Source organism: Anser cygnoides, chromosome 1 (assembly GCF_040182565.1).
Source record: "Anser cygnoides isolate HZ-2024a breed goose chromosome 1, Taihu_goose_T2T_genome, whole genome shotgun sequence".
In the NCBI taxonomy this organism is placed as follows: Eukaryota; Metazoa; Chordata; class Aves; order Anseriformes; family Anatidae; genus Anser; species Anser cygnoides.
Window position 1 is genome coordinate 65884999 of NC_089873.1, and position 27527 is coordinate 65912525.

The 27527-nt window shown below is 37.1% G+C and overlaps 1 protein-coding gene across 10 annotated transcripts in view; it reads left to right on the top strand.

The window, feature by feature from the left end:
* The window catches only part of ERC1 (ELKS/RAB6-interacting/CAST family member 1), a 309043-nt gene that overhangs the window by 190376 nt on the left and 91140 nt on the right, over positions 1-27527 (top strand). For all 10 annotated transcript variants that reach the window (XM_066990214.1, XM_066990218.1, XM_066990216.1 and 7 more), the window contains one exon: positions 5998-6158. In XM_066990214.1, coding sequence (XP_066846315.1) covers positions 5998-6158 — 161 coding nt within the window. The remainder of the gene's footprint in view (positions 1-5997; positions 6159-27527) is intronic.

Genomic DNA, 27527 nt, shown 5'->3' on the forward strand with positions numbered 1-27527 from the left:
GTAGTGATTTTTAAATGGTAGTAATGTAGTAATTTTTTTAATCCAATTTTTGGCAAGATTGTTTGTTATCTTTCAAAGTAGTGATTGCTGCTCTGTTCTCAAGGGACTGGAGAACTTCATTGCTAGTCATGAAGATAAACACAAGGCAGTTTACTATGACTGTAGATCCACATAAAATAAAATTGGTCAGCATCCTTTGGTATGTTTGCAAGGGTTAAAAAGCATAGTGAATATACTTCATCAGATAAAGGTTCTAGCTCAGGAAAATGTAAAAATACAATTTTAACCTATTATAGTCTTCAGATGATGGAGACTGCAACAGGCTTCTGTCCTTAACACAAATCTGAATTCAGTCTTTCACTTTTTTTTCCTGGTGTGACTCATTTTTTGTGTGTGTGTTAAGCAGAGAGGATTATTGCTTCCTTCTCAAGAGCTCTTGTCCCAGCAGCCGGCCATTGCTTATTTATATGGCTTACAGCCCTCATTTAGGAGATACAACTGTCAAAGCTACCTCCAAACATCCTAACAGGACACAGCTGTGACTTCTTCAGTCCTAATGTCTAAGCTCAGGAGACATTTCTCTTTTCCAAACATCTGCGAGCTTTGATTCCTTCTCTTTCATACCAAGAGCACAAGGCTCTCAGAATATGAGCAAAAATCACTCCTGATGGTACTCAAGTAACATATTCCTTGACAAAGACTCCTGTGTTTCTGTTTCTGTGGGTACTACAGGAGTGACTCTGTAATGTCAGATATCTTCTGGTCAGTCTATTAGTCTTCATTGCCTAGAGTCATCAGTGACTCGAAGACTTAAGAAGGCTACACATTAGTGTAAAGAAACATGCAGTTCATCTCTAAAAGTCTTGTTGTATATATAGTTTATCCCTAAAATTATTGCTATATATTACAGATAATCAGAAACCTTGCCTTGTCTCAGAACTGATAATCCACCAGCCAGTTTCTCAGTTTTGACACCAACTCCCCTCTTTATTGTGAAAAAAACAAAACAAAACAAAACAAAAAAAACTGTTCTTCTCAGTACATGCAGTCTGCCACAGCCCTGTAATACTAGACACGGTTGACATTGGCAAAAGGGGTGCTGCAAATCTGGCATCCTCTGGGATGGAGGAAAATGTGATATACAGAAACACTGTAACTGTTGCACAACATTCAGCTATGTTTATTTCCCAGTTTCTTTAGGCAGGATCTCAGCTAAGGAATTCCAACATTCAAAAAAAATTTTTTCACTTGTCTGTGTAGGATCTCATGGTAGTGTTTGTTAACAATGACCATGCAGAACAAGTGGAGCATGTACAGTGTAGGGAAGAACATTCTCTTTACATGATGAACGTATGTTCACCTTAGGATATCCTTACAGTACTCACAGTTACAGAATAAAAGCAGAGGTAAAGCATCTTAACCTCACATATGTGCTTCAAAAGGATTAGTGACAATGTGACAGCATTGGCATAACAGAGAAGGCAGTAGCTGTGCCCCCTTTCTCTGTACACCTTCCAGAATATGCATGTTCTTGCAGTGGTAGTGAGTAAGAGGGGCTTGATGCAGAGCCAGAGCTGTGCATGTGGTAGGAGCAGAGCCATTCTGCTCTGTACCATTCTGCTCTGCTGCCAGTGTGGCAGAGCTTTCAACAGGTCTTTCAGTTGATGGCTGTCGTTAATATACAAACCAGAAATAACATTCTAATTTTACTGAAAACTAAGATTTCTCCTTTTACTGCTTACTTATTTCTCTCATTCTCCTCTGATATTTTAGCTCTCAAAAAGCTATACCCATCAGCTGTCCCAATAGCTATAAGAATTTGAAAGTTGTTCCCTCAATTCAGAATAGCCAAGAATTTAGTTAAGTGTCTTGGTTATGGTCTTTAGGAGTACCTAAAGCCACCCTACTGCTTTAACAAAAATGGGGCTGTGATGAAACCATAATTCATTTCCTTCTTATTTTGTGTAAAGGTTTATTAGCTTGTGATTTAAGCAAACCATCTGGTCCTGCTGGCAATCCAGGTTATGTCAGACTCAATGCATTCTCCCTGTAATATGTTACTTGAGGCAGTTAAATTACATACTTAAGTCCCAAGTCTGGCCTGTGCTTTTTCCATGTCTTAACATCTGTTCTGGGAAAATTTTCTGGTATCCAAACAAGTTTACATGGAGCCAGAACTCGTCTTTGTCTTTCTTTGCGTGTCTGTTTCTTTCTTTTCTCTCTGTCCTGCAGTCTAATCAGTTCAGCTCAGTAAAAGATAATGCAGAAATTTGCAGTCCCTTTATCATTTCATTAATGTACACAGTGAAATGAAAAATAGCTTAAAAACTCAGGATCTGAAAAAAAGTTGGAGAGAGTCCTCTGAGACACTGAGTGGAACTTCATGAGAAATGTTAATTTTTTTTTTCGGGACTTGTAGTATTCTTACTACTGACTTGTAATTTCAAGACCTTTTGTTTTGGTGGCCTAATTCATTTTGGACAGAAGTACAGATTTCTAGTACATTTTGTCTTGTAATACTAATCCGTTGTTTATCCAAGAAAGGCCTATGTTCAGAAAGCCAATAATTTTAAATATGTAAGTTAGCTTCCTGAGGTGGTTTTGAAAACAAGATCTCTAGTGATTGATTTATAAAATGCTCACTGAAAATAAATTGTTCCTACTGGTACTTGTATCTTTGTTTTCTAAAATCCCATCTTTTTGTGTTCTGCCTGGAACTTTTGAGATACATTAATAAACATAAACAGCTATCCCATAACCCACAATGCCTGTATTTATACTGGAAGAAATATAATTTTTTTTCCTTAAGTCAGAAAAATGAAAATGTATCCTTTTTTTTTTCTTTTCCAGTAGTTAGACATTAAACTGTAAGTTTAAGTTTCCCATTTATCACTGCATCTGAGGTACCATATCTCCAGTTTAAGAGTATGCATGGTTCTTAGTCTAATAGTCAAGTCCATTTGTCATGCCCTTTGAGACCTTTCATTAAAAAAGTCTTCTTCACTTGATCATAAAAGTACTCAAATACTTGATCAGAAGGAAAAGAAAAAGAATAAGGAAAGAAATATAACAAGAGTAACAGCTTGGACCATCTGCATGATTGAAACCCCATTTACATTTGAACTATGGATTCTTTCATGTCATTATACTATCATTTGAGCACAGAGAGAAGAGGAGTGAGAGTATGGTCTTTACACATTCTGAAATAGAAACTTTCTAGGCAGAGGGCACAAGCTTACTTTGAGTTAAATTGGAAACGTCAACAGCATGTCTCAGAAAACTCTGGTTATTGGCAAACACTTTCTTTGTTATTTAATTAGATGCTCTCAGGGGAAAAAAATCAAGGGTAGATTTAAAGTTTCTTGTATAGGCTAAATTAGACATCTATTGCAAGGAAGTTGCTTCCAGTGACTATTCCTGTATCATTTCTCAGAGGACTGCTTACAGGGACATATAAACAGATCTGTACTAAGATTCATAACTTGCAACATAAAAAGTTTTGTTTTTCTATAAGTTTGATGGAAATGCTGCCATGGAATATCTATAGCTTGATGAATTCAAACAATTAAGTCTTTATTGTAAATACAGGCATTACTACTTCAGTGAATTTTGTCCTTAGTAAGTAACGACAAATGATGCCTTCTAGACAGAATGGAAGGTAATGACAGTTCAGTGAGCAAAGTTGTTGGTGCCAAGTGAAAGCTACTCACAGTTTGTCTATTCCCAATATATGATTAGATCGATTTTATGTTAACGTTCACAAACATAGAATAAAACCTTAGAATGAAAAAATCACCAAATGGAGTGATTAGAAAAAGAATATAATACCTACAGTAGTCAGTACTCCAATTAATATAAGCCTTTGCTGCAGAGTTTGATCTTGCCACCCAGCAGTGACTGCCTTGCCCTAGCTACTGGCCTCCAGCCTCGTTGTGTCTTAGTAGCACAGAGCTGTTATGCTACAGATCTGCATCAAGCAAACGGATCCTTTGGTGTAAGTATCACAAATTTGGATGACTAGGAATGGAATGACAGATGGCAGAAATCTTTCAAACTTCATTATGGAAAAGTTGTTGCTTCAAAGATTGTTTTGTCTTGGCAACTGACAGATTGACACAAACCTTTTAGATTGTTGCAGTTGGCTGGGGACTTGTTTATTTGAGGTTGCCTTTTGTTAAAAGCAGAGGATTTTATAGATGCCATGCCTCTTCTCTCCTTGATTTAAAGGAAAATGTTTATGTAGATAATTCTGATCCAGCTATAGGAAGTAGAAGTTGATACACTAGTACACCTTCACTTGCCCAGCATGTTGCTATTTTTCTCTTTCTAGGTATCAGTTTTCTTCCCAGAAGTACTTCTGCTATTGTTTCTACAGTTTTTCTTTACATTCTTTTCTAACTTCTCCCCATTTCTTTCTATGGAGCTTTCTCTTTGTTTATTTTAAAAATTGACAGAGGTTCTGGTCATTGTTTTGCACATGAACAAGACAGGAAAACTTGGTTATTTTATGCATGCTAGCCAGTTTTGACTATGCATCACTGAAATTCCCCTTCAGTCTGCTGATTGCTGGATGAAGTATTGGCTGTACATTTTGAATAGTTTTTGATAATCACATTTCTTAAATTTTTCTTAATTTGCTGAGCACAAGAATTTCTATTATCAGCTGCCGTTTAGCAGAAGTAGATAGGCATTTTGCCTTAAGCAGTGTATATCTATGCTAGATTTTATGAATATTCTAATTCTAAATCACACTGTTTTGCTTTATCATTGATTGAGGATGATTATTGATGTTTGTCCTGAGCCAATAGCTCTGCCTTTTGGAGTATTTGATTTATTAAAGCAAGCAGTGGTATATTCCACACCTTACATCCTCTAGTACCTGTATAGTGAATGATGCTCCCAACTCATTGTAAAAACATGTAAGTAGAAATTGAGCTTAATATAATTTCAATAATTCACTTCTAGGTTGAAGCACAAGCTGATTGTTGTCTGGGGATATGCCATACAATGCTGTAATGTCATACTAAATTTATACAAATGTTTGATCATGTGCAATAGTAACATCCGAGTTTCTCACATTTGAAGCACATTATAAAATTATTTATGAGTGATTGGTTGTGATAGATAAAATCTATAAGGATGATGTTGGTGAAAGAAATCTCTGTGCCATCTAACATTACTATAAAATTATCATTAAAATATCCAGGTTTTTTATACTACATATACTACATACTTAAGCATTTATTGTGGTTTTACATGTTAAAGTGATGAACTGTAGCTGTGACAAAACCTGCTCCTAGTATAGAACAAAATACAACTAGATTCATCTGTGCAGTATCTATTCTATAACTTACAATTATGATAATTGTGAACCTTTCCCATTTTGTAATAACCTGGAGATTGTTCTTTACCTGTCTGCTATCAGCAACTCTTTGAAGGTCATTTATGTTGCTAAATTACAAAACGTGGTTATAAGCATTGTTCAACAGATATTTTGAGGGAAGTATCCTTACTTACATCTGCATGGTAACTCAGTCCTCTCCCTACTTCAGAAACATTCTGAACTTTATTCTTAAAGTACATACGTAGCTTCTTTTTAGGGATTATTTACAGAGAACATTTTCAGAATATTATTCATGTGTTCTATTAAATCCTAGCAATTTTCTGAGCTAACTTAGTTCATATAGATCATCTATTTATCTTTGTGGTACATTTTCTAAAATAGAAATATTGAAGAGTTGAAGATGTGTAATACGGTATTGTAACAGTAACGTTCCAGCCACCAGAGCATATTAAGCCACAGAATATAATGCTGCTTCCATCAAGTGTAGATGTAGTTTACACAGTGCTAGATGATGCTTCTTCTGGTCTACAGTATTATGCAGTGTACATGCATTGGTAACCTCGGACTCTGATTTAGTTGTGACCTTTAGTAAGTTCCAGTTGGTCACGTTGTACTATTTTTCTCTCTTCCTGCCTTCCTCAAAAATGTTTTAGGTAGAAGAGCTGATGATGGCCATGGAGAAGGTTAAGCAGGAGCTGGAGTCTATGAAAGCAAAATTGTCCTCTACTCAACAGTCTTTAGCTGAGAAGGAAACCCATTTGACCAACCTACGAGCAGAAAGAAGAAAACATTTGGAGGAAGTCCTGGAGATGAAGTAAGTGTTTCTTACCATTATTTGGAAGCATGTTTTATTGATATTTCTGAATTCTTCTCTGATCCCCAGTGACCTAAAGACAACCGCTGTACAAATATGCCTCTGTAGGCAGCTATCTGTATAATCAGTCAAGTCTTCAGAAGTGACTTCTGACTAGGGATTATCTACATTACTTTCATACTTCAGTTGGGGCTCAAAAACACATCTTCCTTCTGAACATTAGCAGTAGAAAGCCATTATCTGCACAATGGCATCTTCAATGTTCCTAAACAATTGTTGGGACCCAATTATTTTAAGTCTTACGAATGTGCCATCTTGTCTACAGTGGCCTATGATCTACTTAAAGGGAAGACACAAATCAGTGTAACAAATGATAAAAAGGAAGGAGGGACGAGACAAACATAATGTCAGATAGTTGCAATGCTGAAATGATACTGCAGATGTCTAGTCTGATAAAGTGGTTTTCAGACTCATGTGGATGATTCATTAGTACTTGAACTGAGACTGAATTTCTCTATCAGACTTCTCTTGTCATCTTTACATAAGGAGACCTGAATAAAACTAAGCTTTGAGATGGGGAAAAGTGTGGAATTAGACTTCTAAGGCTTAAATACTTCCTAATTTCTAACTGTGCATTATAGATGAATAGTTATCGTTAGTTTAGGGAGACATGAATCCATTTAGTGCAATGATGGATAGTGCTGCCAGCAGTTCATTAGAAACACTTTCAGTTGTTTAGCCAGCCCTGAAAGAGAAGGAACATTTTTATTGGCAGGACCAGCAGTGGTTCCTCCACTGTGGTTTTTGTGAGCCATTATTTATTTATTTAGCTTTTCTATACTAACCTCTTTTCTTTTTTATTTTCTTTTTTTTATTTTCTTTTTTTTTCTTTTTTCTATTCGTTTTTTTTTCTTTTTTCATTTTTTTCTTTTTTCTTTTCTTTTTTCTTTATTTTCTTTTTTCTATTCATTTTCTTCTTTTTTCTTTTCTTGTTTTTCTTTATTTTCTTTTTTCCTTTTTTCTTTCCTTTTTCCTTTCATTTTTTCTTTCCTTTTGTTCTTTTCCCTTTTCCCTTTTCTTTCCTTTTCTTTTCTTGGATAGAAAAACAGCTGTTACAAAATGGAAAGAGAGGTGGCTTAGATCTTGAAACTCTTAACTTAGGAGTGCTCTGCAAAGTGGGCCAAGCTTCTTCAGCATCATATTCAACTACTACAGTCTGATCTAGACCTGGCATAGGGACATTGGAAGACTGCAGTACTTAAAAGCCACACTTCTTATTTTTAATAAAAAAGTTTTATTGAGCTATAAATTTGACTGGCTTGAGAGTTGGTGTACTGGGGGATGGGAAGAATAGCTCTTAAGGTGATGTGGGAATCCAAAGCAACTGGAGATATATCCCATATCCAATCACTTGGCAGTACTTTCTTCTGCCAAACTGCTCTGCCAAACCTTCTCATTAAAATATAAATGTATTGTATAGTATATCCTGAAATGTATTTCAAATTGTGTAGCTCTAGCGCTTTCAATATAACTACTCACTTCTTTTAAATGATGACCTCTCTTAGCTAAGTAAGTTATTGTTGGAAAGCTATTGTACTGAAATTTAGTATTGGGAACTGCATAAACTGGTAGATCCATTGTACCTCAGAAGGAAGAAGAAGAACACTGGAGAGAATGGTAATGCTGTCAGCACATGGACAGAAAGATGGAAAAAACATTACATTTGTATAGTTAACTAGCTAAACATGTTTTAGACATAGCTGATCTGTCTTAAAGTTCTATAAAGCTGCCAAACGCATTCAAACTTCAAAAACTCATGCTCACTGAGAGGCTCTGTTGCAAACAAGTCTCTAGTGAGGACTCCCAGTCAATTAAATATCTTATATTTATATACAGGAACCTCAGTATATTCTTTGTTGCCACATTTTCCCAGTCTATGCCTCTTTTGAAAAGTACTCTTCTCAGCTGTTTCCCAGTTTTGCAGAAGTTTCTAATGTTGACAAAATGTTTTCTACTGTCTCAACTAAAAAATAACAGCGACTGAATGATTAGTCAGTTTTGTGAAGCATTTGAGCAGATTTTGATATCCTTAACAGAAAACAATAGTTGCTGTACATCTACTTTTCATGATTACCATAAAGCAATATTGTTGCCCAAGTTTTAGGGCACACTTCAGTGGAAAAGTTTCAGATACTCAAATGCAGCTCTGATTAAATTTGCAATTTGTTAGAGGTGTAAGTTTAACAGCCTGGACCCTACAGTCAACTAATGAGGTCGGGGAGAACGAGAGGGATATACAAGAAAAATATCTTAGGATATGCTGCTTTAGGAGATTCTAGATGTGGACTGAAGGAAAGTGTTAAAGCAGCAAGATTACTCCAGAAAGCTACCTTGGGGCTGTGATAGGAAGTTGTTAGGTATTATGTTAGTGATAATATATATTTAAAATAACATTTCTTAGAGTACAACTTGTGTTTACTACTGACTCTGTAACTCTGAGAAGATCGTTTCACACTCTTTAGGGACTACTGTGGCATTAGAACAGCAGAAATATGAAGTATTCCAAGGAAGAAATTTATCTCCTTAAAGAAGTACTATGTATTTTGAACACCTCTGCCTTTAAGTCTAATATTTTTATTTTCTTTAAAAAAAAAATCTTTGTTGTAAATAATTATGAAACAGCTAGATAATGGTCTCTCTATTGATATCAACAAACATGATCTACTGTAAAAAAAAAAAGAAACGTTAGTGAACTGCTAGGATTTTTGTTTTGTTATGTTTTCTTTAAGAAGTTCTAATGTTTCCATCATTCACAGCAAATCTTTTAAATTAGGCAGGAATAAAGTGCTGTCTACAGAGAAATCTCTGTTCTTTGTCCCATAAAAACCTGCTTCGGCTGGGCTGAGTTATAAACTGTTGAAAATCACCAGTTTTCCTTTCCCTTTTTTTCTCCTGGTGTTGTCAGCAAATTTTGGCAGTGTGTGAAAATAACTGAGCACAAACATTCTAATCTGGGGCCGAGTTCATGCAATTGCCAAAACTGTAGCAGTGGACTCTCTACTTATAGGGAAGGAGAACAGACACTGTGTCTGCATGTAGAGAAGAGACTTTTTTTATTTTTATTTTTTTTGTCTAGGCAGGCCTTTTGTTTTGGTCAGAAGGACCAGAAGATTCTCCCAAGTCATCTGCTTCAAGGTCAATAAATCCCAGTTGGAGCATTTCTCAATCTGTTCCTTTAGACCTAGAAAATTGTCCAACAGCCCTTTCCTGAATTATGCCCTTTCTTGCTAATTGAAGTCTTTGTGAGCTCTGTAATTCTAGTGATGCAGACTTATATAATGTAGTTGGCGTGTCAGAGTTGAATCCTTGATCCTGCTGGCGCACATCACAAAGTGTATTACTTGTCCAAGAATAATTTACTATTATCTTTTCTTTTTCTTTAAAAATAATCAAGGATATTACAAAGGAATTGTTACAATAGAACATAATTTGTTTCAAAATCAAGCTCTCATAAATGTGTTTTAACTACTCGTTAATTTATTCGAGCGGTCTTTTGAATATTTACCACAGTAGTATTTAATTACGTGAATGCATCCCATTTTTCCACCAGATAGTGTTTAACTTGGTAGAGAGTGTAGGTGGTGATCCGAAATGAACCAGGGCTGTGTAGCTTAATTAAGCTGCATATTGCATTTGTTTTTTATTTTATCCATGAGTTGGAAGGCCTGCTGAGAGCTACATGAGGGCCACTATTAAAAACAAGATGCCAACCTAGGCAGTGTTATGTTCATCCTTCTCTCTGCTACAGTTTTCCTGTATGTCATGCAAGTCTCCTTAAAATATTTGGTAGATGGTTGATAAGTCCACACTTTCATTTTTTGGCTGTTAGATAAGAAAAAGAAGTCAGCAAAAGCCACGATTGTTTATCTTCTAAAAAGTTCATCCTCTCAGCAATAAAGCAGTATTGTCTGGAGGTATGAGTAGGAGTTTGAAATTGAAAGTGGTCCAAAAGCAACTGATTAATTGGCACAGAGTTTATTTGCCAGAAAAATAATTTTTGCTGGTTCAAAATGATGTGTGAAGTAATTCAAACGCAGCAAACAGACTCAACAAACAAAATTTTTTCATGCTATATATATCCATGATGAGCAGAACCTGAAAAAAAAATAAGTAACAGTGTCCATCCAATAGCTTGTCAGCACACTGGAAAATGTGCTCTTGGAAATTAAAGAAATGTTTGAGTCATTATAGGGTCTTACTTTATGCCTATGGTCTAATGACAGTTCTCGAGAGGAGAAGAGTGATTCCTAGTTAAAAAGGAAGAAAGGAAGTATGTGTATGTTCTACGTATATAAACGGTTGTCTCTATAGTTTGAAGTGAGTTCACATTTGTTGTGTGTGCTGCAAATTAGTAGTATCTTAACCTTGCATTTGCAAGGTACGGCTTTTTAGGGCAATCTCAAACTCTTCATCATTAATGATGAAGAGTTGTCCTCTTTAATGATGAAGATGTCCTCTTTAATATCTTTATCGATGATCTGGATGAAGACGTCCAGTGCACCCTCAGTAAGTTTGCAGATGACACCAAGCTAAGTGCGTGTGTCGATCTGCTCGAGGGCAGGAAGGCTCTGCAGGAGGATCTGCATAGGCTGGAGCGATGGGCTGAGGTCAACTGTATGAAGTTCAACAAGGCCAAGTGCCGGGTCCTGCACCTGGGGCGCAACAACCCCAAGCAGAGCTACAGGCTGGGAGATGAGTGGCTGGAAAGCTGCCTGGCCGAGAAGGACCTGGAAGTACTGGTTGATAGTCGGCTGAATATGAGCCAGCAGTGTGCTCAGGTGGCCAAGAAGGCCAACAGCATCCTGGCCTGTATAAGAAGCAGTGTGGCCAGCAGGTCTAGGGAAGTGATTGTGCCCCTGTACTCGGCTCTGGTGAGGCCGCACCTCGAGTACTGTGTTCAGTTTTGGGCCCCTCGCTACAGGAAGGACATGGACGTGCTCGAGCGAGTCCAGAGAAGGGCGATGAGGCTGGTGAGGGGTCTGGAGAACAAGTCTTACGAGGAGCGGCTGAGGGAGCTGGGCTTGTTCAGCCTGGAGAAGAGGAGGCTCAGGGGCGACCTTATCGCTCTCTACAGTTACCTTAAAGGAGGCTGTAGCGAGGTAGGGGTTGGTCTGTTCTCCCACGTGCCTGGTGACAGGACAAGGGGGAATGGGCTAAAGTTGCGACAGGGGAGTTTTAGGTTGGATGTTAGGAAGTACTTCTTTACCGAAAGTGTTATTAAGCATTGGAACGGGCTGCCCAGGGAGGTGGTGGAGTCACCATCCCTGGAGGTCTTTAAAAGACATTTAGATGTAGAGCTTAGCGATATGGTTTAGTGGAGTACTTAGTGTTAGGTCGGAGGTTGCACTCGATGATCTTGAGGTCTCTTCCAACCTAGAAATCTGTGATACTGTGATACTGTGATCATGTTGAACTAGACTGTAAGGTCTATGAGCCACTTGGTGTATCAGGCCAATGGGCAATCGCAGCAATGGTGCCGGCACTCCTCCTGTAATTACTGTTGTGATTTTAAGTAATCTCCAGTCCCACAGGGGGCACTCCATGTACATAGGATTTACTGTTTGGGGCAAAGCTGAACAAGTGCATGGCAGCAGCCTCTTCTTTCCCCTCCAAGCTTAGATTTTTTTTTCATTAAAATGCCTATTTCAGAGAAGGACACAAAGTGAAAATGAACACAAAAAATATCCCATTCCCATCGTTTTGTCCTTTTTAATTTCTGAGCATAAAAAATATGTGTTTATTTTATTTTGATATACTTACCCAGTAAAATTTTGACATTTAAGCTGTAAAAAGTTCAGTTGCAGTAGTCTGAAATGTGAAAAAATGCCCATTTCTAATTACTGGAAAATAGAGACATTAAGATTGAATGACTGGAAATAAACTGAACTTGGAACTGCTGTTAATCTCAAAATGAGTCCCACAGAAGCCAACAGGAAAGCTGAAACTCTATGTGTAGATATGTTGTGTGTCTCGTAAGGATAAAGGTTACTGAAGGGCCAGAAAATGTATTTTCTTTTTTTTTTTTTCCACAATTCTCCTCACTATAGTGAACCATTAAGCTCTTCATAAACGTGACAGTAGATCTTGGTTACCTTGACATTTGTTGGGTTCTGCTGTAATTATTTCATTCAGCTGAAAGCTTGATAGAAAACAATCTCTTATGCACTTTTCCTCTTTTGGCAAGTAAGGTTTTGACGTCTGTTATCTTTTCTGTCCTGCTGCATTGTCAGTGAGCCTTCAAGCAGCCTTAGATATCAGTAAGGTAGTAATATCAGAGGCAGCCTGCCACTTGGTTTTCAGTGAAACTGACTGTAGAATGTCCTGAATCATGGAAAGAAGCAGAAAAGCTCAACCCATTTATGGGCACCAGTACAAAGCTCTTTGGTCATATGATTCACGTGGGTGAGAGAACTATTAAATGTAAATCTTAAAGCTTAGCAGAAAGGATAAACTGCAAAGTAGAAAAGAAGTGAGACCTTTAGTGAAGCCTATGTAAACAAGGTGCCCCATACGAGCACAGACAGAATTGGATTGTTGTGGTTTCCTCCGTTTCTTTAACTATCGAGAAGTTATGTATGTATTTTGTAACTGTTTTTTCACTCTTCACCTTCCTTGAAATTTTTTTTCTTCTGTGGTTTTCTCAGATACTAAAATCTTGGCACTATATGCCCCAGTCCCATTCTGTCTTATGATAAAACCTCCATATCTCAATTTATCTTGAATTCTATGGTCCCCCAGAACAGTCTTATATAGAGAAAGTACTGTACTATCTTAATGAGGCATGACAGGCCTGGAAGCAGGACCAACTGCTGAAAAGTACACCAGGTGGTGTTAAAGGTTTGTTCCATTCAGTAATTCCTATGACTATTAATGTTATAGGGAGGAGTTGGGGAAAGGAGGTCCAGTCATTAACTTCCTGAAAAGTAAGTTACACTGTGCTCTTGTTTCTATGCCTTTCCATGGGAGGTGTTTTTTCTACTGGATGTTTTCCGGGGTCTGGGTTGAGTCTAGGTGATCCCTTGAGTAGTTCTTGGAACACAATTTCTAGATGGTGCAATGAAATTACACCTCTTTCAAGACAGAATGCAAAAAGCGTAGCATATAGCCTTAGTGTTAACAATGCACAGGTTTCATTATTTTTTTTCTTTTCTACTAACAGATTACAGTATTCTTATAGAAATTAGCATGAAAAATCTCATCAGTAGAGATCTTTGGCATACATAGAGAGTACTAAAATGTATAACATTTTAGGCTAACACAGTCCTAGCACTAGCGAATGAACACCCTTCCTGTCTTTTCTCGGTTTTCTAATTTAGTATTGCAAACCTAGAGCAGGTGCAGCACAAGACAGTGTCTTGGAAGTCATTAGTGCCCTGTGTTCTTCATTGCCCAACTGCTGTTACTTTGGGGAAAGTTTGTGTTTACCATAACCTGCGTATTGTACAGATCATCTTATCTAAAAGAATAAAAATAATAATCCCTTTTTCTAGATATAATCACTCAGCTTAACTAATGTTAAACTGGTAGAAGAATGAAGTCAGTGACAGATTTGCTTTGACTAATGTATAAAGCAGATTGCTTGTAAAATAGCTCTGAGAGCACCAATATACCACCTTCTGCTAGATAATTCAGCGTTCCTTTTCAGGAAAAAAGCACTGTTCCTCTTACTATATTCTAAAATACACTTTCTGTAATGGAAGACAGTCAGAAGTTCTCTTAGAAGTAAAGGTTTATCTGTTCAGGAGAATCTATGTAATTTTCCCTTGGGTGTATGAATGCTCCACTCCAATTATTTCTAGAACAGCACAGACAGAAATGGACTTCCTGGTTTTCAGCATGTCTTTTTATTGGTTCTGTATACTTGATATATACGTATACAACAAACATAAATATGACTATGGTCTTTGTTTTAAAAATAAAATATGCATGAGTGTTTTTTGGCGCAGGTTTGGTAGCAGTAGTACATTTCCTATGCTAGCTGTTTCAAATGCATCAGTGATTCCTGTCGCCATTCCTAATCCAGCTATAAGATTCTGGGGCTTCCAGGGGTGTTACTGAGCTAAACCAAATCAGGCGCTTTTTACTTTTTGTTAAAGTCGAAAGAACCATGAGCTCCTTAGGGTGCTTTTTACTCTTTTATAAACGCGCACTGTAAATAGTGATGCATATAAATCAACTCTGTGAGCACTACATATTTCATTAAATACAGTCAAGTTGTGGGTTAATAGAAGTTCCAAGTGAAAATATTATGGTATCTCATTGCATATATTGTAGATTTAATGTAGTGTGAACAATAGTAGCTTTGAGCCATTGTAAATCCCATCCGGACATCGTCAACATAGTTCAAAATACAAGGAGGGAAATCTCAAAGGTTAGATGTGCTCATATGGCCACTGTGCATATGTAAGTCATTCTTTTATTGTTTTTAAAATAGCAGTGAAACTTTGCGGGATGTAGGTAAGGCAAAGCTTACTAACTTCATGTTATTTTCTGTAGTTGACCAGAAATTCCTCTTTCAAGAGAAGTCAGGTCAATTTACTTTAATTACAGAAATAACCTCTAAAGCAAATAATTGGTTCCCTACAGTCCTGGAGGACAAACTGAGAAGAAATGGGAGTCATATAAGAAAAATGGGGAAATGACCCAAATTGTTGGCAGCCCCTATAATCTTTGAAATTGATCTGTATGTGGATGATCAATAAGTAATATTCAGTATATCTTTTTGTTTTCCTCCCTTCTCAAACAGTATCTTTGAGACCTTTAGGCAAAATAAAAAGCATCATCTGCAAGTCTAAGGAATCTTTGAGAAAACCCCATAGTGAGAGGGTTTGAGAGCTTGTTGGTTTGTTTGGCGGTGTCTTGTGTGCAGCACAAGGGACTGTCATAAGAGGAGTTTAAAAAAAGGAAAATTGACCAGAACTTTTTGTTTGGAAATCCTAAGAGAAGACACTAAGTACCCTAAAAGCATCTTTTTTACGGTGTGCTGTTGTCATTGCTTAATTCAGTTCTCTCAGTCCAATATATAGCATTATAGTTCATGTAGATTACAGGAGAGAGAGAACTGTCTTTCTTAGTACTAGGCACTAGAACATACAGAATTGTAGGGAAGACTGAAAAATTCAACACAATGTTGTATTTGGTGTTCCCTAGATCCCTTTTTATAGCCCTTGCTCAAGCACAAAACAGATAATGCTATAGCTTTCCACAAACCTGTATTTCTTTTTCAGTTTGCTGGCACTTTACAGCTCTTTCCTACAGACTATCTCTTTAAAACTTACGTCAAAAAAACATTGGAAAATAAAAGATCACACTAGTTTATATCCACTATGTAATCTAGGAATCAAGCTTTTTATATGATCTTGGAGGTCTTTTCCAACCTTAATGACTCTATGATTCTATGATTCTAAGTTGAACTAAATGATAAAATAGTATTTGCTAAATAATCTAGAAATCAACTAGTTTGAACATTTAGTTTAATCTCTTGAGTAAAGCTCTGAGGCCAACAATACTGCTATGAAACTGCAGGTAGCTTTAAGCAGCCAAAGGATTTCATAAGTCTACCTTCAGTTCCTAGCTATATGTTGGAGTAAATAAAAAATATTATTTGTAAATACTCAGAAAACAGTAAGGTGTTAAGTAACAGATAACCTGAATTTGTGGAGACTAAATCATGACAAATCAACAAGGTGTCCCCATATGCCATTGGTAATACAGTAGATGTGATATGTTTTGATCTCAAGAGGATTTCTGTCATTATCTCTCAGAACTGTCTCATCAGCAAAGCAGGGATTATATTCCTGATTAAGCTACTATAAAGTGAATAAGCAGGTAGCTGGAAAAGAACAATTAGTTCATTGTCAAAATGGAAACCTGTATTACCTGATTTTCTTAAAGGTCTCCTCCAAGTCTCCTACTGTTCAAAATGTGCATTAATGATGTGGCTGACAAGCCAAAAGACATATTGCCAAAATGCCAATGTGGGTATTAAGACACTTTGGAGAACAAGATGAGAATTCAAAATGATCTCACTAAACTGAAGAGCAGGGTGTGGGTAGGGTGTAGAATATTGTTCCCTGAAGGTTTTTACACACAGATGACACCAACCTATCACAAATAGCTTAGGTATGGTTGAGCATGTTTTCATGAAGATAAAACGGAATAGAGAGGGTGTTGTCTTGCAGATTCTTTAGCACAGATCATATACTTCCCTGCGTTAATGTCTATAAGAACCAAAATTGTCTCTTGTAAAAATATATATATTATATATATGAACTTGTTTTACTTATCATGCTGAGGGCTCAGTTCTCTCTATTAATACCAGCTTAGGTTTGCAGATTCAACTTCTAAAGAGAAATTTTGCTCTTGTATGTAATCCATTTTGAATATTCTTCATGTAAGGGAAACCACCTTTTTTTTAGATCATTCAGTTTGTTGGTTAAAGATAGCTAAAAATTCTTTTTCCCTCTCAAGCCCTCAGTAGGCTGGAGATGTGAAAGGGTTAAGCCTGGTTAGCTTATAAAGAATGCCAAGGATATCTTCTGGTATTTGGAGAAAGTCGTTATGACTTCTGCTAGCCATATTATCTTCTAAAGATATCAATAGTGCAAGTTTTAATAATAATACTGTGCAGTTGAGTTCTTTTCACTGAAGGATCTTGCTTATCAGTCGTCTTTTCCATAAAAACAGAGAAATTTTGTTGTTGTTTCTCAAAGAAGTAAACTGAAGCCAGAAACACGATGTGATGCCTTCACACATGAAGGAATCATGTGGCTACAGAATTCCAGTGATGTCAGAAATTAAAATCTTAAGATATTAGGTTTGTATGTTTTTAAATAACTTAAGAGATAAATGTTTAATAGAAAAAGTTGTGCGAGTAAGATATATGCATCCTCATTTATTTCTCTCTTCTAGCATGTTGTCATGCAAATCCTTTCTACATCCCTATTTTCTTTATTGTATGCCTGTACCTAAAATTGAGTATGCCTATCTTACCACTTTAGTGCTGTAATTGCAGAGAAGCAAGCTGTTCTCTTTTGATAAGTTGATCTTCAGATTTGTCTTGCTTGCTATATTCTCATTGTTAGTGAGGCTTTGGTCTTGAGTTTGAAAAACTAGATGAATATAGCAAGGAGATGTTAATTTAAAACAAAAACAAATACATTTTTGCCTCGCCTTGAAAAATATGAAGCTGGCTTTGGACTACAATTTCATAGGTTTTATGACAAATGAGGCATGAAACAAATTGGCAAACCTGCAATGTCCAAAGTACAGTGGTACAGTGTGCTCTCTAATTCCCAGCCCTAAAGATCTCAGCAAAGGTCGCAAATTAAACAAAGTCAAAATTAATCAAGTCTACAATCAAAATATGATCATTAAGGCTTTCGTTTACTACAAAGAGGCATTTGTGAAAGAGGCACTGGAGCAAGTTCTTTTGTGCAATAAGGGAAAATCAACAGCAAGGTGTCAAACAGAAAAACGAAACCCTGCAGGTGAAGCTGTCTTTGGAGCCAAAAGAAACCAGCACGCAGAAATGCAAGTAAACTGTTAAAGAATGGAAAAGGTGTTTGGTGCTGAGCTGCAGAGTGTGTCAGCATTGCATTTGGCCCAAACAGAAGGAGCCTGTGGGCTAGAGTCAATGTTAATCAAATAGCTACGGAGCCATGCAGAATCACTTCAGGCAACCTCTTACCAAGGCTTCACTCCAGTGGTCTTAACTGCTGGACCTTTTGCCTCCTTTACAACATGGAGCACTGGAGTATCACTTCCTCGGTGTGGGAAGATGAAAAGTACAAGAGATGCCTAGAGAAACCCTAGTGGACAACACATTTCTTTATACTCTTTGTGCCCAAATTTGGGGAAAACTGTGCACCAGGTGGCTTTGTGATGTGTATGTTTACATCTCCATTACCTCAAGTGTATTATTTATACAAATGCTACATTTCTTGTTCCATTTTATGGGCAAATATGCTCTCAGTGTAACTTAAATATAAAAAAGTGTAAGAAATTCTTCTTTTGTTACCTATTTCTGAACCAGAACTTGTAGACCTTTAATAAAGATACAGTTTTAGGGGGACAGAAATTACACTGGGCGATGATCTGGTTTTTGTCTCAGTGATATGAATAACAAAAAGTTTTATTCCCATACATGGGAGATGCATTATCTTTTAATAGATCTCCATTCTGATTTCTTTTTGTTTGTTTGTTTTACTGACTAATAAAAAAAAAAAAAAGCAATAGGGAATGAATATGTAAAAAGTAGAGCAAGATATGCTTTATTCATACCAATGAGTCCTAATAATGAAATGCATTTTCCTTAGTGTACATAGAGCTTAGCCCGATTGTTCTACTTTTTCTTTGTGCAGAAACTCAAGTATATGTGATGCACATGTATAGCTTGTGTTCTGTTTGACCTGTGTAGAGTATGTGTCATTTTTATTTTAGAAATGAGTACAGTTAATTTGCTGAGATTCTGATAATTTTGCTAGAATGCTTTAATGATTATTTAACATGTTTGCAGCATAGAAATACCCATTCAATTACTGTCAGATTATAGAATGAGGCATGGAATAAAACCCTCTACTTTTCTTTCAGAGTTGCTTTACTCCTTGTTCCCACTGTCAAGTCATTCATATTTTGAAGCCATTGTACCTTAATAAGCAGAACTTTTGCCTCATAAGTTTGTCAGGAGATGCCTGCTTGGAAAAGATGGAGAATTTGACTTCTCATGACCAACAGTTACAGATTTTTGGTTAAACTTTGATCTCCGTTATATATACTGATATATCTGGAACATGTATTATGAAGGACAAAATCTAACTTTTTTGTTGCTCTTTTCCCAAGGAAATCCTACAAGTGTTAGAAAAAGTCTTTTAAAAATATTAACTGAAGGAACAACAACAAAAAAAATCACATTCCTGGTGGCAGCCTCATGGGACTTGGAAATACACACCTAAACTTTTAATGAACAAGAGTTTGGTGACCAAAATAGAATAGTATATCTTCTCTCCTTGTGACCTTAAAATACCTCTAGGAATAGGTTTATTAACATATATATATATGCAACCTTCTATATTTTAATTTATGCTATGGCATTCAGTTCTTAACTATGCTACTTTACATTACAGAGCAATTTCCATCTGAAAATCTTAAAAGTGCCATGTTAATTCTCAAAATGCTCCTCTGGAAAAAAAATCAGTATTATTTATCTTATTTATGGATAAGGAAAACTCAGCACGGAAAAATTAAATGGCATAGAAAACTGTTTGGGTTGCTTTAGCAGAGTGACCTCCAGACCACACTGAAGACATTTTACTATGTACCAAAAGGCAGTTTGCACTCCAATATAAAATTTTATTTACTAGGAAGTGAGGGTTTTTTGCCATAAATATGGTTTATATTCCATTGCAGGTGAATAAAGTAAAGTTATTAAAGTGTTGTTGAAAGGGTAATATTAATGATAAAAGGTTTTTTGATTAGGACGGACACCAAAAGATGCGTACCTGTGTTGTTCCCTGTCTTCTCTTTTCCTCAAGTCTTCACTTTCTCTTCTGTGGTTAGTTGGCTTTCAGAACCTTGGTTTTCTGCCTACCACTGCCTACCATCCTAAGTGTGCCTGCTCTCCAAGAATTATTTTTTCAAGACTTCCACCACTGTGCATACAAGATAGAAATGAGCTCCTTTCTTACCCAATTTATATCTCTGGGCTACCTGTTGATAACTTGATTACTGGTTTTAAGGAGAACAGTACTGCAGATCCATTGTCTGAACCTTGGTGTCTATTGCCATTTCAGGTGCACTAGAATATCCTAATGGACCTAAGTGCCACTTCAGAAAGGCATAGATCTTCTAGATATTGTGTGTCACATTATCAGCCTCTTGTGAATGTCTTACATATCCTAGGACAGCTAATATGGCATTAGATACCATTACTTGGGTAACTGAGTCCCAAAACACACACCAGAAATGACTGAATTATCACCATCCCTATTGACATCAGTTAAGGGACAAGAGTACAGTCTGGTCATACAACTTCTCAGCACCAAAAGAAGTCATCTTGGAGTGATACCAAATGTCGTAATATCTCCAAACTTGATATCTTTTTCTGTAGTTACTATACTTCGTAGTTTTCCTAAAGGTAGTCTGGGATTATGTTCTAATTTAATTGGCCAATTGCTGAAACAGTCCTTCTCCTGCTCACACAAGGCTGACTGTTCGATTTTTCCAGAAGAACCTTCTAATCCTGGAACTTTGGGTGAGCATTATTGAAGGCTTTTAAAGGTAGGGAGCAAAATTACGAATTTTATCAAATGATACATAGAAAGCCACTCTTAGAATGAAGTTTTGCACTAAACACATTGTGTTAGTGAATAAATGGACTGTTGTGATTTACATTCCTCTTTTGACAACTTTAAATGTTGTGGTTATATACATAAATTTAAAACCTTGTGGTGATGTAGCCTAGAATTTGTAAGTGCATGGCTTATAATTGAACATTCAGAATTGTAAGAGAAGGGACAGAATTTTCTTATCAAAGATATAGGGGTAGGATGGTCTTTATACTCTTTAATCAAGAGTATTTCTAGAAATAATGATGGTACCCAACACTCACTAAATTCCTCTGTATAATTCAGCATACTAACCTGGCAAAAAATGTTCCCATTTTTCTGAAGTTGTTTTACTTCTGGCTTAGTGCATTGAAATGGCAATCCATGTTCAGAAAAGTCTGAGATGACACAAGTCAAGGTTGTTCTTGTGTCTTGTGTACTGGGGAAAGACTGACAGCAAGCTGTTAAGTTGCTTGAAGTACAACTTGTTACAAAATAAGAAATTGCCCTTGCATTAAGTGAATGTTTCCTGGTCTTCATTCATTCATGATTTCTTGTGATGAGATCTTAATGTTTAATGATCTTTTCATTTTTCACAATCCCTTCCTCTGCTGGTTTCCTCTCTTCTCTAGAAGGTCTATCCTACTCTTGACCGAGTTGGACTGGTGCCTTTCTCCAGCTTCCTCCTGTAACAGTAGTGTATTGGAGATAGAGTAGTGCTTTCTGTGCTAGAGCTGAGCTGCAACAAGTTGATCCCTCCATCATCGTGCATCTGCCAGTCAATCTTTGTTCTGAGTTGAGCAGATTGATTAGACTGATTAAAGTAGGTGTCTGGATTGAGAGGGGTTAAAGAGCATCCATATGTTCTGGATTTACTACTCCTTCAGTGGAGGCAGGAAGGCCAGGAATTAGTGAGTGGCTTAGTCTTTTCTCACTGTTGGCAGCTGACAGGAACACTGATGAGGTGATAATGAACTAAAAAGTCTGCCCTGTTGGCTGGGTGGGAAAGGGACCCAGACAGTGGGCAAGTCTCACCCCAGTTCTTGCCAAGATTTTCACGTTTTAATAGAATCCATCTAAAGTAAAATTAACAGGTATACTTTCCTGGACGAATTTCAGTAATGTAACTTATCACCAGCGGATACTAAAGAAATATATATCGTGTTATGTGCAGCATGGCAGCTCTGTAGGGTTCAGGCACCAGACAGCCCAATCAAATGGAAGCAATGGTGGAAACAGGGCTGGGATGTTTATCAAATGCAAAATAAAATGTAGCTTCCTTTAAAATACTGTATGAAGTTCTTCAGGAGATAATTCTTCCATTTTAGTTTGGACTTCTTGTGGTGCTTTATTAGAAATTTCTTGACCTTAATTTTTAATCCTTAAAGTATTCAAATCAGGATTTGCAGATGCATCCTTAAGGCATTGTTTTGCATTTTCACTCACTGTTTTAGGTGCTAAAAAGTGTTACTTCTCTGACTTATTCTTTAAACTTACGTCTTCCATCAGATCATATTCCAGCTTATGTGTAACCTCACAATATTTCATTTTTGATACAAGTCCAGCTGATGGCAAGCATGAGCGTTCATTATATGGATATATTAGCATATCAAGTTGTAAGAAGCACTTTCAGATAACTGAGGAATACGGTGTATGCACTCAGTGGACTTTGTAACATACAGTGTTCTCAACTTGTTGCTGGCAGATTTAATAAAGGTTCAAGATTTTACAGACCTTTAATTTGTAGAGTCCACAGAAAGTGAATATGAAATCTCTTAGTATGGGGTTTGCATTTTTCTTAGAAAACAATGCTAGGAGTTTCGCAATCTGGGTTAGAAACTGTTTATTCCATAGTCAAAGTGTTTGGAAGGCAAATTCATGCTTAGAGGGTAAACCTCTCTGACCTTTATGCAGAACATTGAGGGGGTTGCATACAGGGAAGATCGTGACCCCAGAGTCTCCAGTGGCTGTTGATTGAAACCTTGTGTTTCAAGAAATAAATGTTTAAGAACATTTCCTTATAAGACCTGGGCTGCATACACAGACTTTTTTATAGCATTTTAACTCTTTTGGTAAAAGGTGGTGTGTTTTTTTTCTCCCTACCTCCCTTCTGGCCCTAACAAAACAGGCTAACTCAGCACAATCATTTGTACAATCCTTCGACTGAATTCAATTTTATTATTATAAATATGACTTGTATTAGTGTATATATATAGATGCTTTTCCTAATTCCATAGACCCAAATTGTCTCTGTATGTCTATATGACTGTGACAATGTTTGCACTTATCAGACTGTATGTCAGTTACTTCGGTATGTTTTGTAGGTACCCAAATTCCAACCTTGAGAAAAGTTAACTCTAATGGAGGGGATTGGAGTGTGAGGGGTGTTGGGAGTGAAGGGAAACATGTAAAGACCTTATAAGAACCTCACTTGCTTGTTTTATTGTTAGCAATTAGAATGAGACCTATTTTCATACAACTTATTTGATTCCTGTATATGCCCCTCCACAGGAAGAAATTCAGGAATTCCAGAAATTCTTACTTTATCAGCCTTGTTCACATAGACATTTACCAATTTTAGCAAAAATGGGGAAGCAAATAGTCCTGCTTATGCCATCTGAGCAGCAAATCACTTTCGGATTAGATCTGTCCTTTCTTAAATGGTGAACTATACTGCTTTGTTACCTGTACCAGTGCATCTCATATGGTGTACAGTCAATGCTCTAACAACTTTCATCAGTACTGAAGGAATAACTCTTTTCACGATGCCTCCTTTCTAACATGAATGTTGTGATCCAGAAGAGGAAGGAATTATTTTTAACCCAGAAATTTGGAAGAAGTAGCAGGATTAGCATCACAGACTGTTATTTATAACTACAGGAAAAAAAAACAAAAACAGTCCCTTTTATGCAAGTAATTGTTGTAGTTCATGGTTTACAAACAAATTAATATACAAGTGAGTATATCTGTTTTCTCATTCTTTTGATTTTTAGGGAATTTATTTGTTTAAAAGCTACCCCATTTAGCTTTTAAATGGCCCACTGATGAACCCCTAAAATTAGTCTGACCTCTTGCAACTCTTTCTCAAGAGCCTCCCTCAAATAGAGCCAGCAGTGGTACTGGGTAGAGTTGCTAATAAACTCTGGCCATGTTATTTCTTTAAATCTTTTTTTTTTTCTTCTAACAGAATGAAAGGTTGTCAAATGGCATTCTTGAATCTGTCACAGAAAAGAGTTGGTTGTTTTTTTTGTTTGTTTTTGGATTTTGATTTTGATCAGGTCAGTATTGTGAAAATTTCCCCAAAAATAAGTTGGAGCACTGGGTTCAAATATTCTTGTCTGAACAGAATTAAAATTTTCTCATTCATTCTGGAATTACATAGCACGGAGCCAAAATACAAAATAGAAATGTTTGCCATAGAAGACCAGCCATTTATGCACACTTCAGAATGACTCTGATGTCCTGTTGGTCCATTTATCTGTGTGAGTCTTAACTTCCTCACCTTCCTCTATGCAAGGTCTGGGTGGGGGGGGAAGGAAACACTCTGGAAACTGGAGGCATTGCATAAAAAGTAAAAATTCATCTCCAGGTTTCTTCTAGGCAGTATTCGGGCATAAGGGAGATCAGCTTTGTCTCCTATCTAATCTCCCTTTCAGTTTTCACTGTTTTGTGGGGTTTTAGCCTACAGGTAATGTCTTCTAACTCTCAGGAGAATTAGGATAACAATATATTCTAACAAAAAATTAAGTAGAAAAGCAGACATACCTTGATTAAAAACACTTCTTAGTGCCTTAGGAAGGAACTTATATTGATGAATATTGCCAAACGTTCACAGTCCATTCATATTTAGCTTTCTATATTTTTTCTCTCAAGGAAACCAGAGCACACTGTTTTTAAACTTGATTATGGGTTAGAAAATACCAAGTAATTATCTGTCCAGAAATCATTTTTCATTCACTCCTTTTTTTTTTCCTTCTTCTTCTTTTTCATTTTCTGTTAAGTGTACTCAGGAGTAAGGGTGTGTCAGAGTTGCTGGTCCTGCCCAGTAACCATTCTCTTCTGCCATAGTTTCTCACTATTGTTTAGTGAATGCCTCTTTCCTTCTGGAAGATTGTCGTCAGAAAACAAGGTGGTTGCTCATCCACAGAAAGCATCTGGATAGCATGAGGTTATGTTTCATGAAACTGTGTACAGCTAAAGAGAAGCAATTTAGTCTAGGGAACGTTTCCTTTTGAATAAGTTTGTACAGAAACTTCTTTGGCTTCTTCCAGGACTTTATTGACATTGCTGTCATCGTGATTAAGTTTCTTAGTATCACTGATTATATTAATGGCGTAGAGCCAAAATTGCTGTTACTTTTGGCTGGCCAAAAAAAGTGTATTTGGGGGGGGGAAAAAAAATGTGTGCTGCTAAGACTGGAAAGTTGATTCTTGTATGTTCAGTATCATATTAGAAATGAAACTTTTTTTCTTTTTTTTTTTTTTAAACCAAAATTTTTAGTATATTTCATGGGTGAAAATAGGAAAAATAGGATGAGAAAGCTCATGTGTTGAGATGGAGACTGCTTACCAATTGCTGTCAAGGGGAAATCAGTCTTGACTTGGGTTGACTCTCTCACTCCAGACTCCTCTACCCACCTCTGAGTGGTGCAGGGAGAGACGTGGTGGGTACCCTCAGCAGAGCTGCTCTCTGCCCCGTCATCCCTCTCACACTTTTACCCTGCTCCAGCATGAATTCTCCCCAAGGGGCAGCAGTCCTTCTGGAAAAAAAAATCTGCTCCAGCATGGGTTCTTCACAGGCTGCAGCAGGTATCTGCTTTTGCAACTGGAGCACCTCTTCCTCCTTTTTCTCTGACCTTGGTGTTCACACTGCTGGTTCTCACTCTTTCTGGTATATATTTTTCTGCTTTTCCTCTGCCTGTCTGGCATTCCTTGCCCTTTCATAGAGATGCCACCAACTTGCATGATGGGCTTATCTGTGTCCTGTGGTGGATCCATTGCAGAGCAGGCAGGAGCTGGCTGTGTCTGGCATAGAGGCAACCCGTGGCCTCTTCTCACAGAGGTTCCCCCTGCAGCCCTCCCACTGCCAACACCTTTCCATGGACACTCAGTAGAGCAAGAAACTGTTTTTTGAATTTGTATTTATAGGGGAAGTTAGGACAGTATAACAACGCTTACTAGTGTAGTACTGTGCCACTTTCTGAGTGAAGAAAGATGTGCTTTTAATGGGAAGAGGGTATTCGTCACCTTGGGCTCTGATTCTTGCACAGATGTTGACAAGAGGACACAGACGTTGTATAGGAGGACAGGACTACTTGTGTGGAGGCTGCACTTCTCTGATAAGTGGAGGACTGAGGTGAAGATGAGCATTTTCTATTTTCAGCTCAGATGATCTTTCCTGTGGGCTGACCCTGCATTTCATGCTGTATTTTGCATTGTTAAGTTGCGTGACATGGCTAAAAAGGATCAAGCTCCACATTAGGAGTTTAGTAGAATGTTGTCAGTAGAAAGAGCTACTTTGTCTTCACATTTTCCTATGGTGTTTTAAACATCAGATTCTACAGCTGATGTTTTTGTTCGGTCAAACATATAGCTGTTAAAAATTATAGGAAATGTGTGTGTCTCTTTTCAAGCACTTCAGCCATTTCTATGCTGTATATTTGCAATTCAAGGTCGATTTTAATCCTAACTGTTAAGATTCCTTCTTTTTTGGGGGGATTATCTTATGTGTCTTTTATGAATGAGTGATACCTGTAATGCTTGTTGTGTTGTATTTATGTAGTAGATATATTTTGCATAGATGTATAGCCAAGGTTGCATAGATCTCACAGTGATATTATAGGGTAAATGATGTAATTTCATTCAGGAGATTAACAATAAGAAGAAAGGGCTTTTTTTTCCAGCTATTTCTCTTTCCAGAGGCTACAGAAATCTGTTCTCTTAGTGGGAATTGAGATATGGCATTGCTTTCTTTCAGTAAAGCAATTAAAATTACCTGAAGTATTTTCCAAATATTAATCAAGTTACTGAAGTTAAGAAGGTGTGTATTATCCCTATATTGTTTGTAGGCAAATCAAGGATAAACAAAATTAATTTCAATGATTTGACCAGTGTGTCTCAGGTGTATAGCTGATCTGCAAGCTGAATATCAACGACCTGCTCTGAAAAGAAGAATATAGCCTCCATACTGTGAGGCGAGGTTATCAAGAACAAGACAATGATACCACTTTGCTGCTTCATTTTCAGTGACTTCATTTTCAGTATTGAGACACTTCTGGTCTTCACATTTAGGTGAGGATGCAGTGCATTAGAGAAGGTATAGAGAGGGCAGATAAAATAATGAAGGGAATGGAGAAGTTGCATTATGAGGAGAGACTAAAGAGACTGTTTTTTCAATTTTGAGACAAAGTAAGTTTTGAGTAAGATCATGGGGATGCCACCAACTTGCCTGATGTGCTTAGCTGTGTCCTGTGGTGGATCCATTGCAGAGCAGACAGGAGCTCATGAAAGCTTACCTACAGATAAGCTTGGTGCAAGACTGTTATAAACCAAATTTTGCAAGAGAATTGGGCTTTACTCAGTGAAACTAAAGTTTGGTTTAAAACCCGTCAAAGCACCTCTTTATGCAGCAGATAGTGAAGTTTTGTGGCTACAGAACACTGTAGAGGAAGTGTCAGCAGGTTCAAACATGGTTTAGACAGATTCATGGACAATAGGTCCGTAAGTGGATACTAGAATGAGATTAGACAGGGATGTGCCCTATAATATCCTTAATACTATAATCCTCAATGTTGACAGAATATGAGGTGAATAGACCACAGAAAATGATCAGTGCTCTCCCTAAATGGCATCTCAGTTGCTGCTTTCAAAGACAAAGTATTGTAGTAGATGGATCATTCATCTGCCCCATTTTGGCATTTCTCATGTTCGTACATTCTCATAAGCAGTAACGTTTTATTAACTTGTACCACTAGAATCCAGACTTA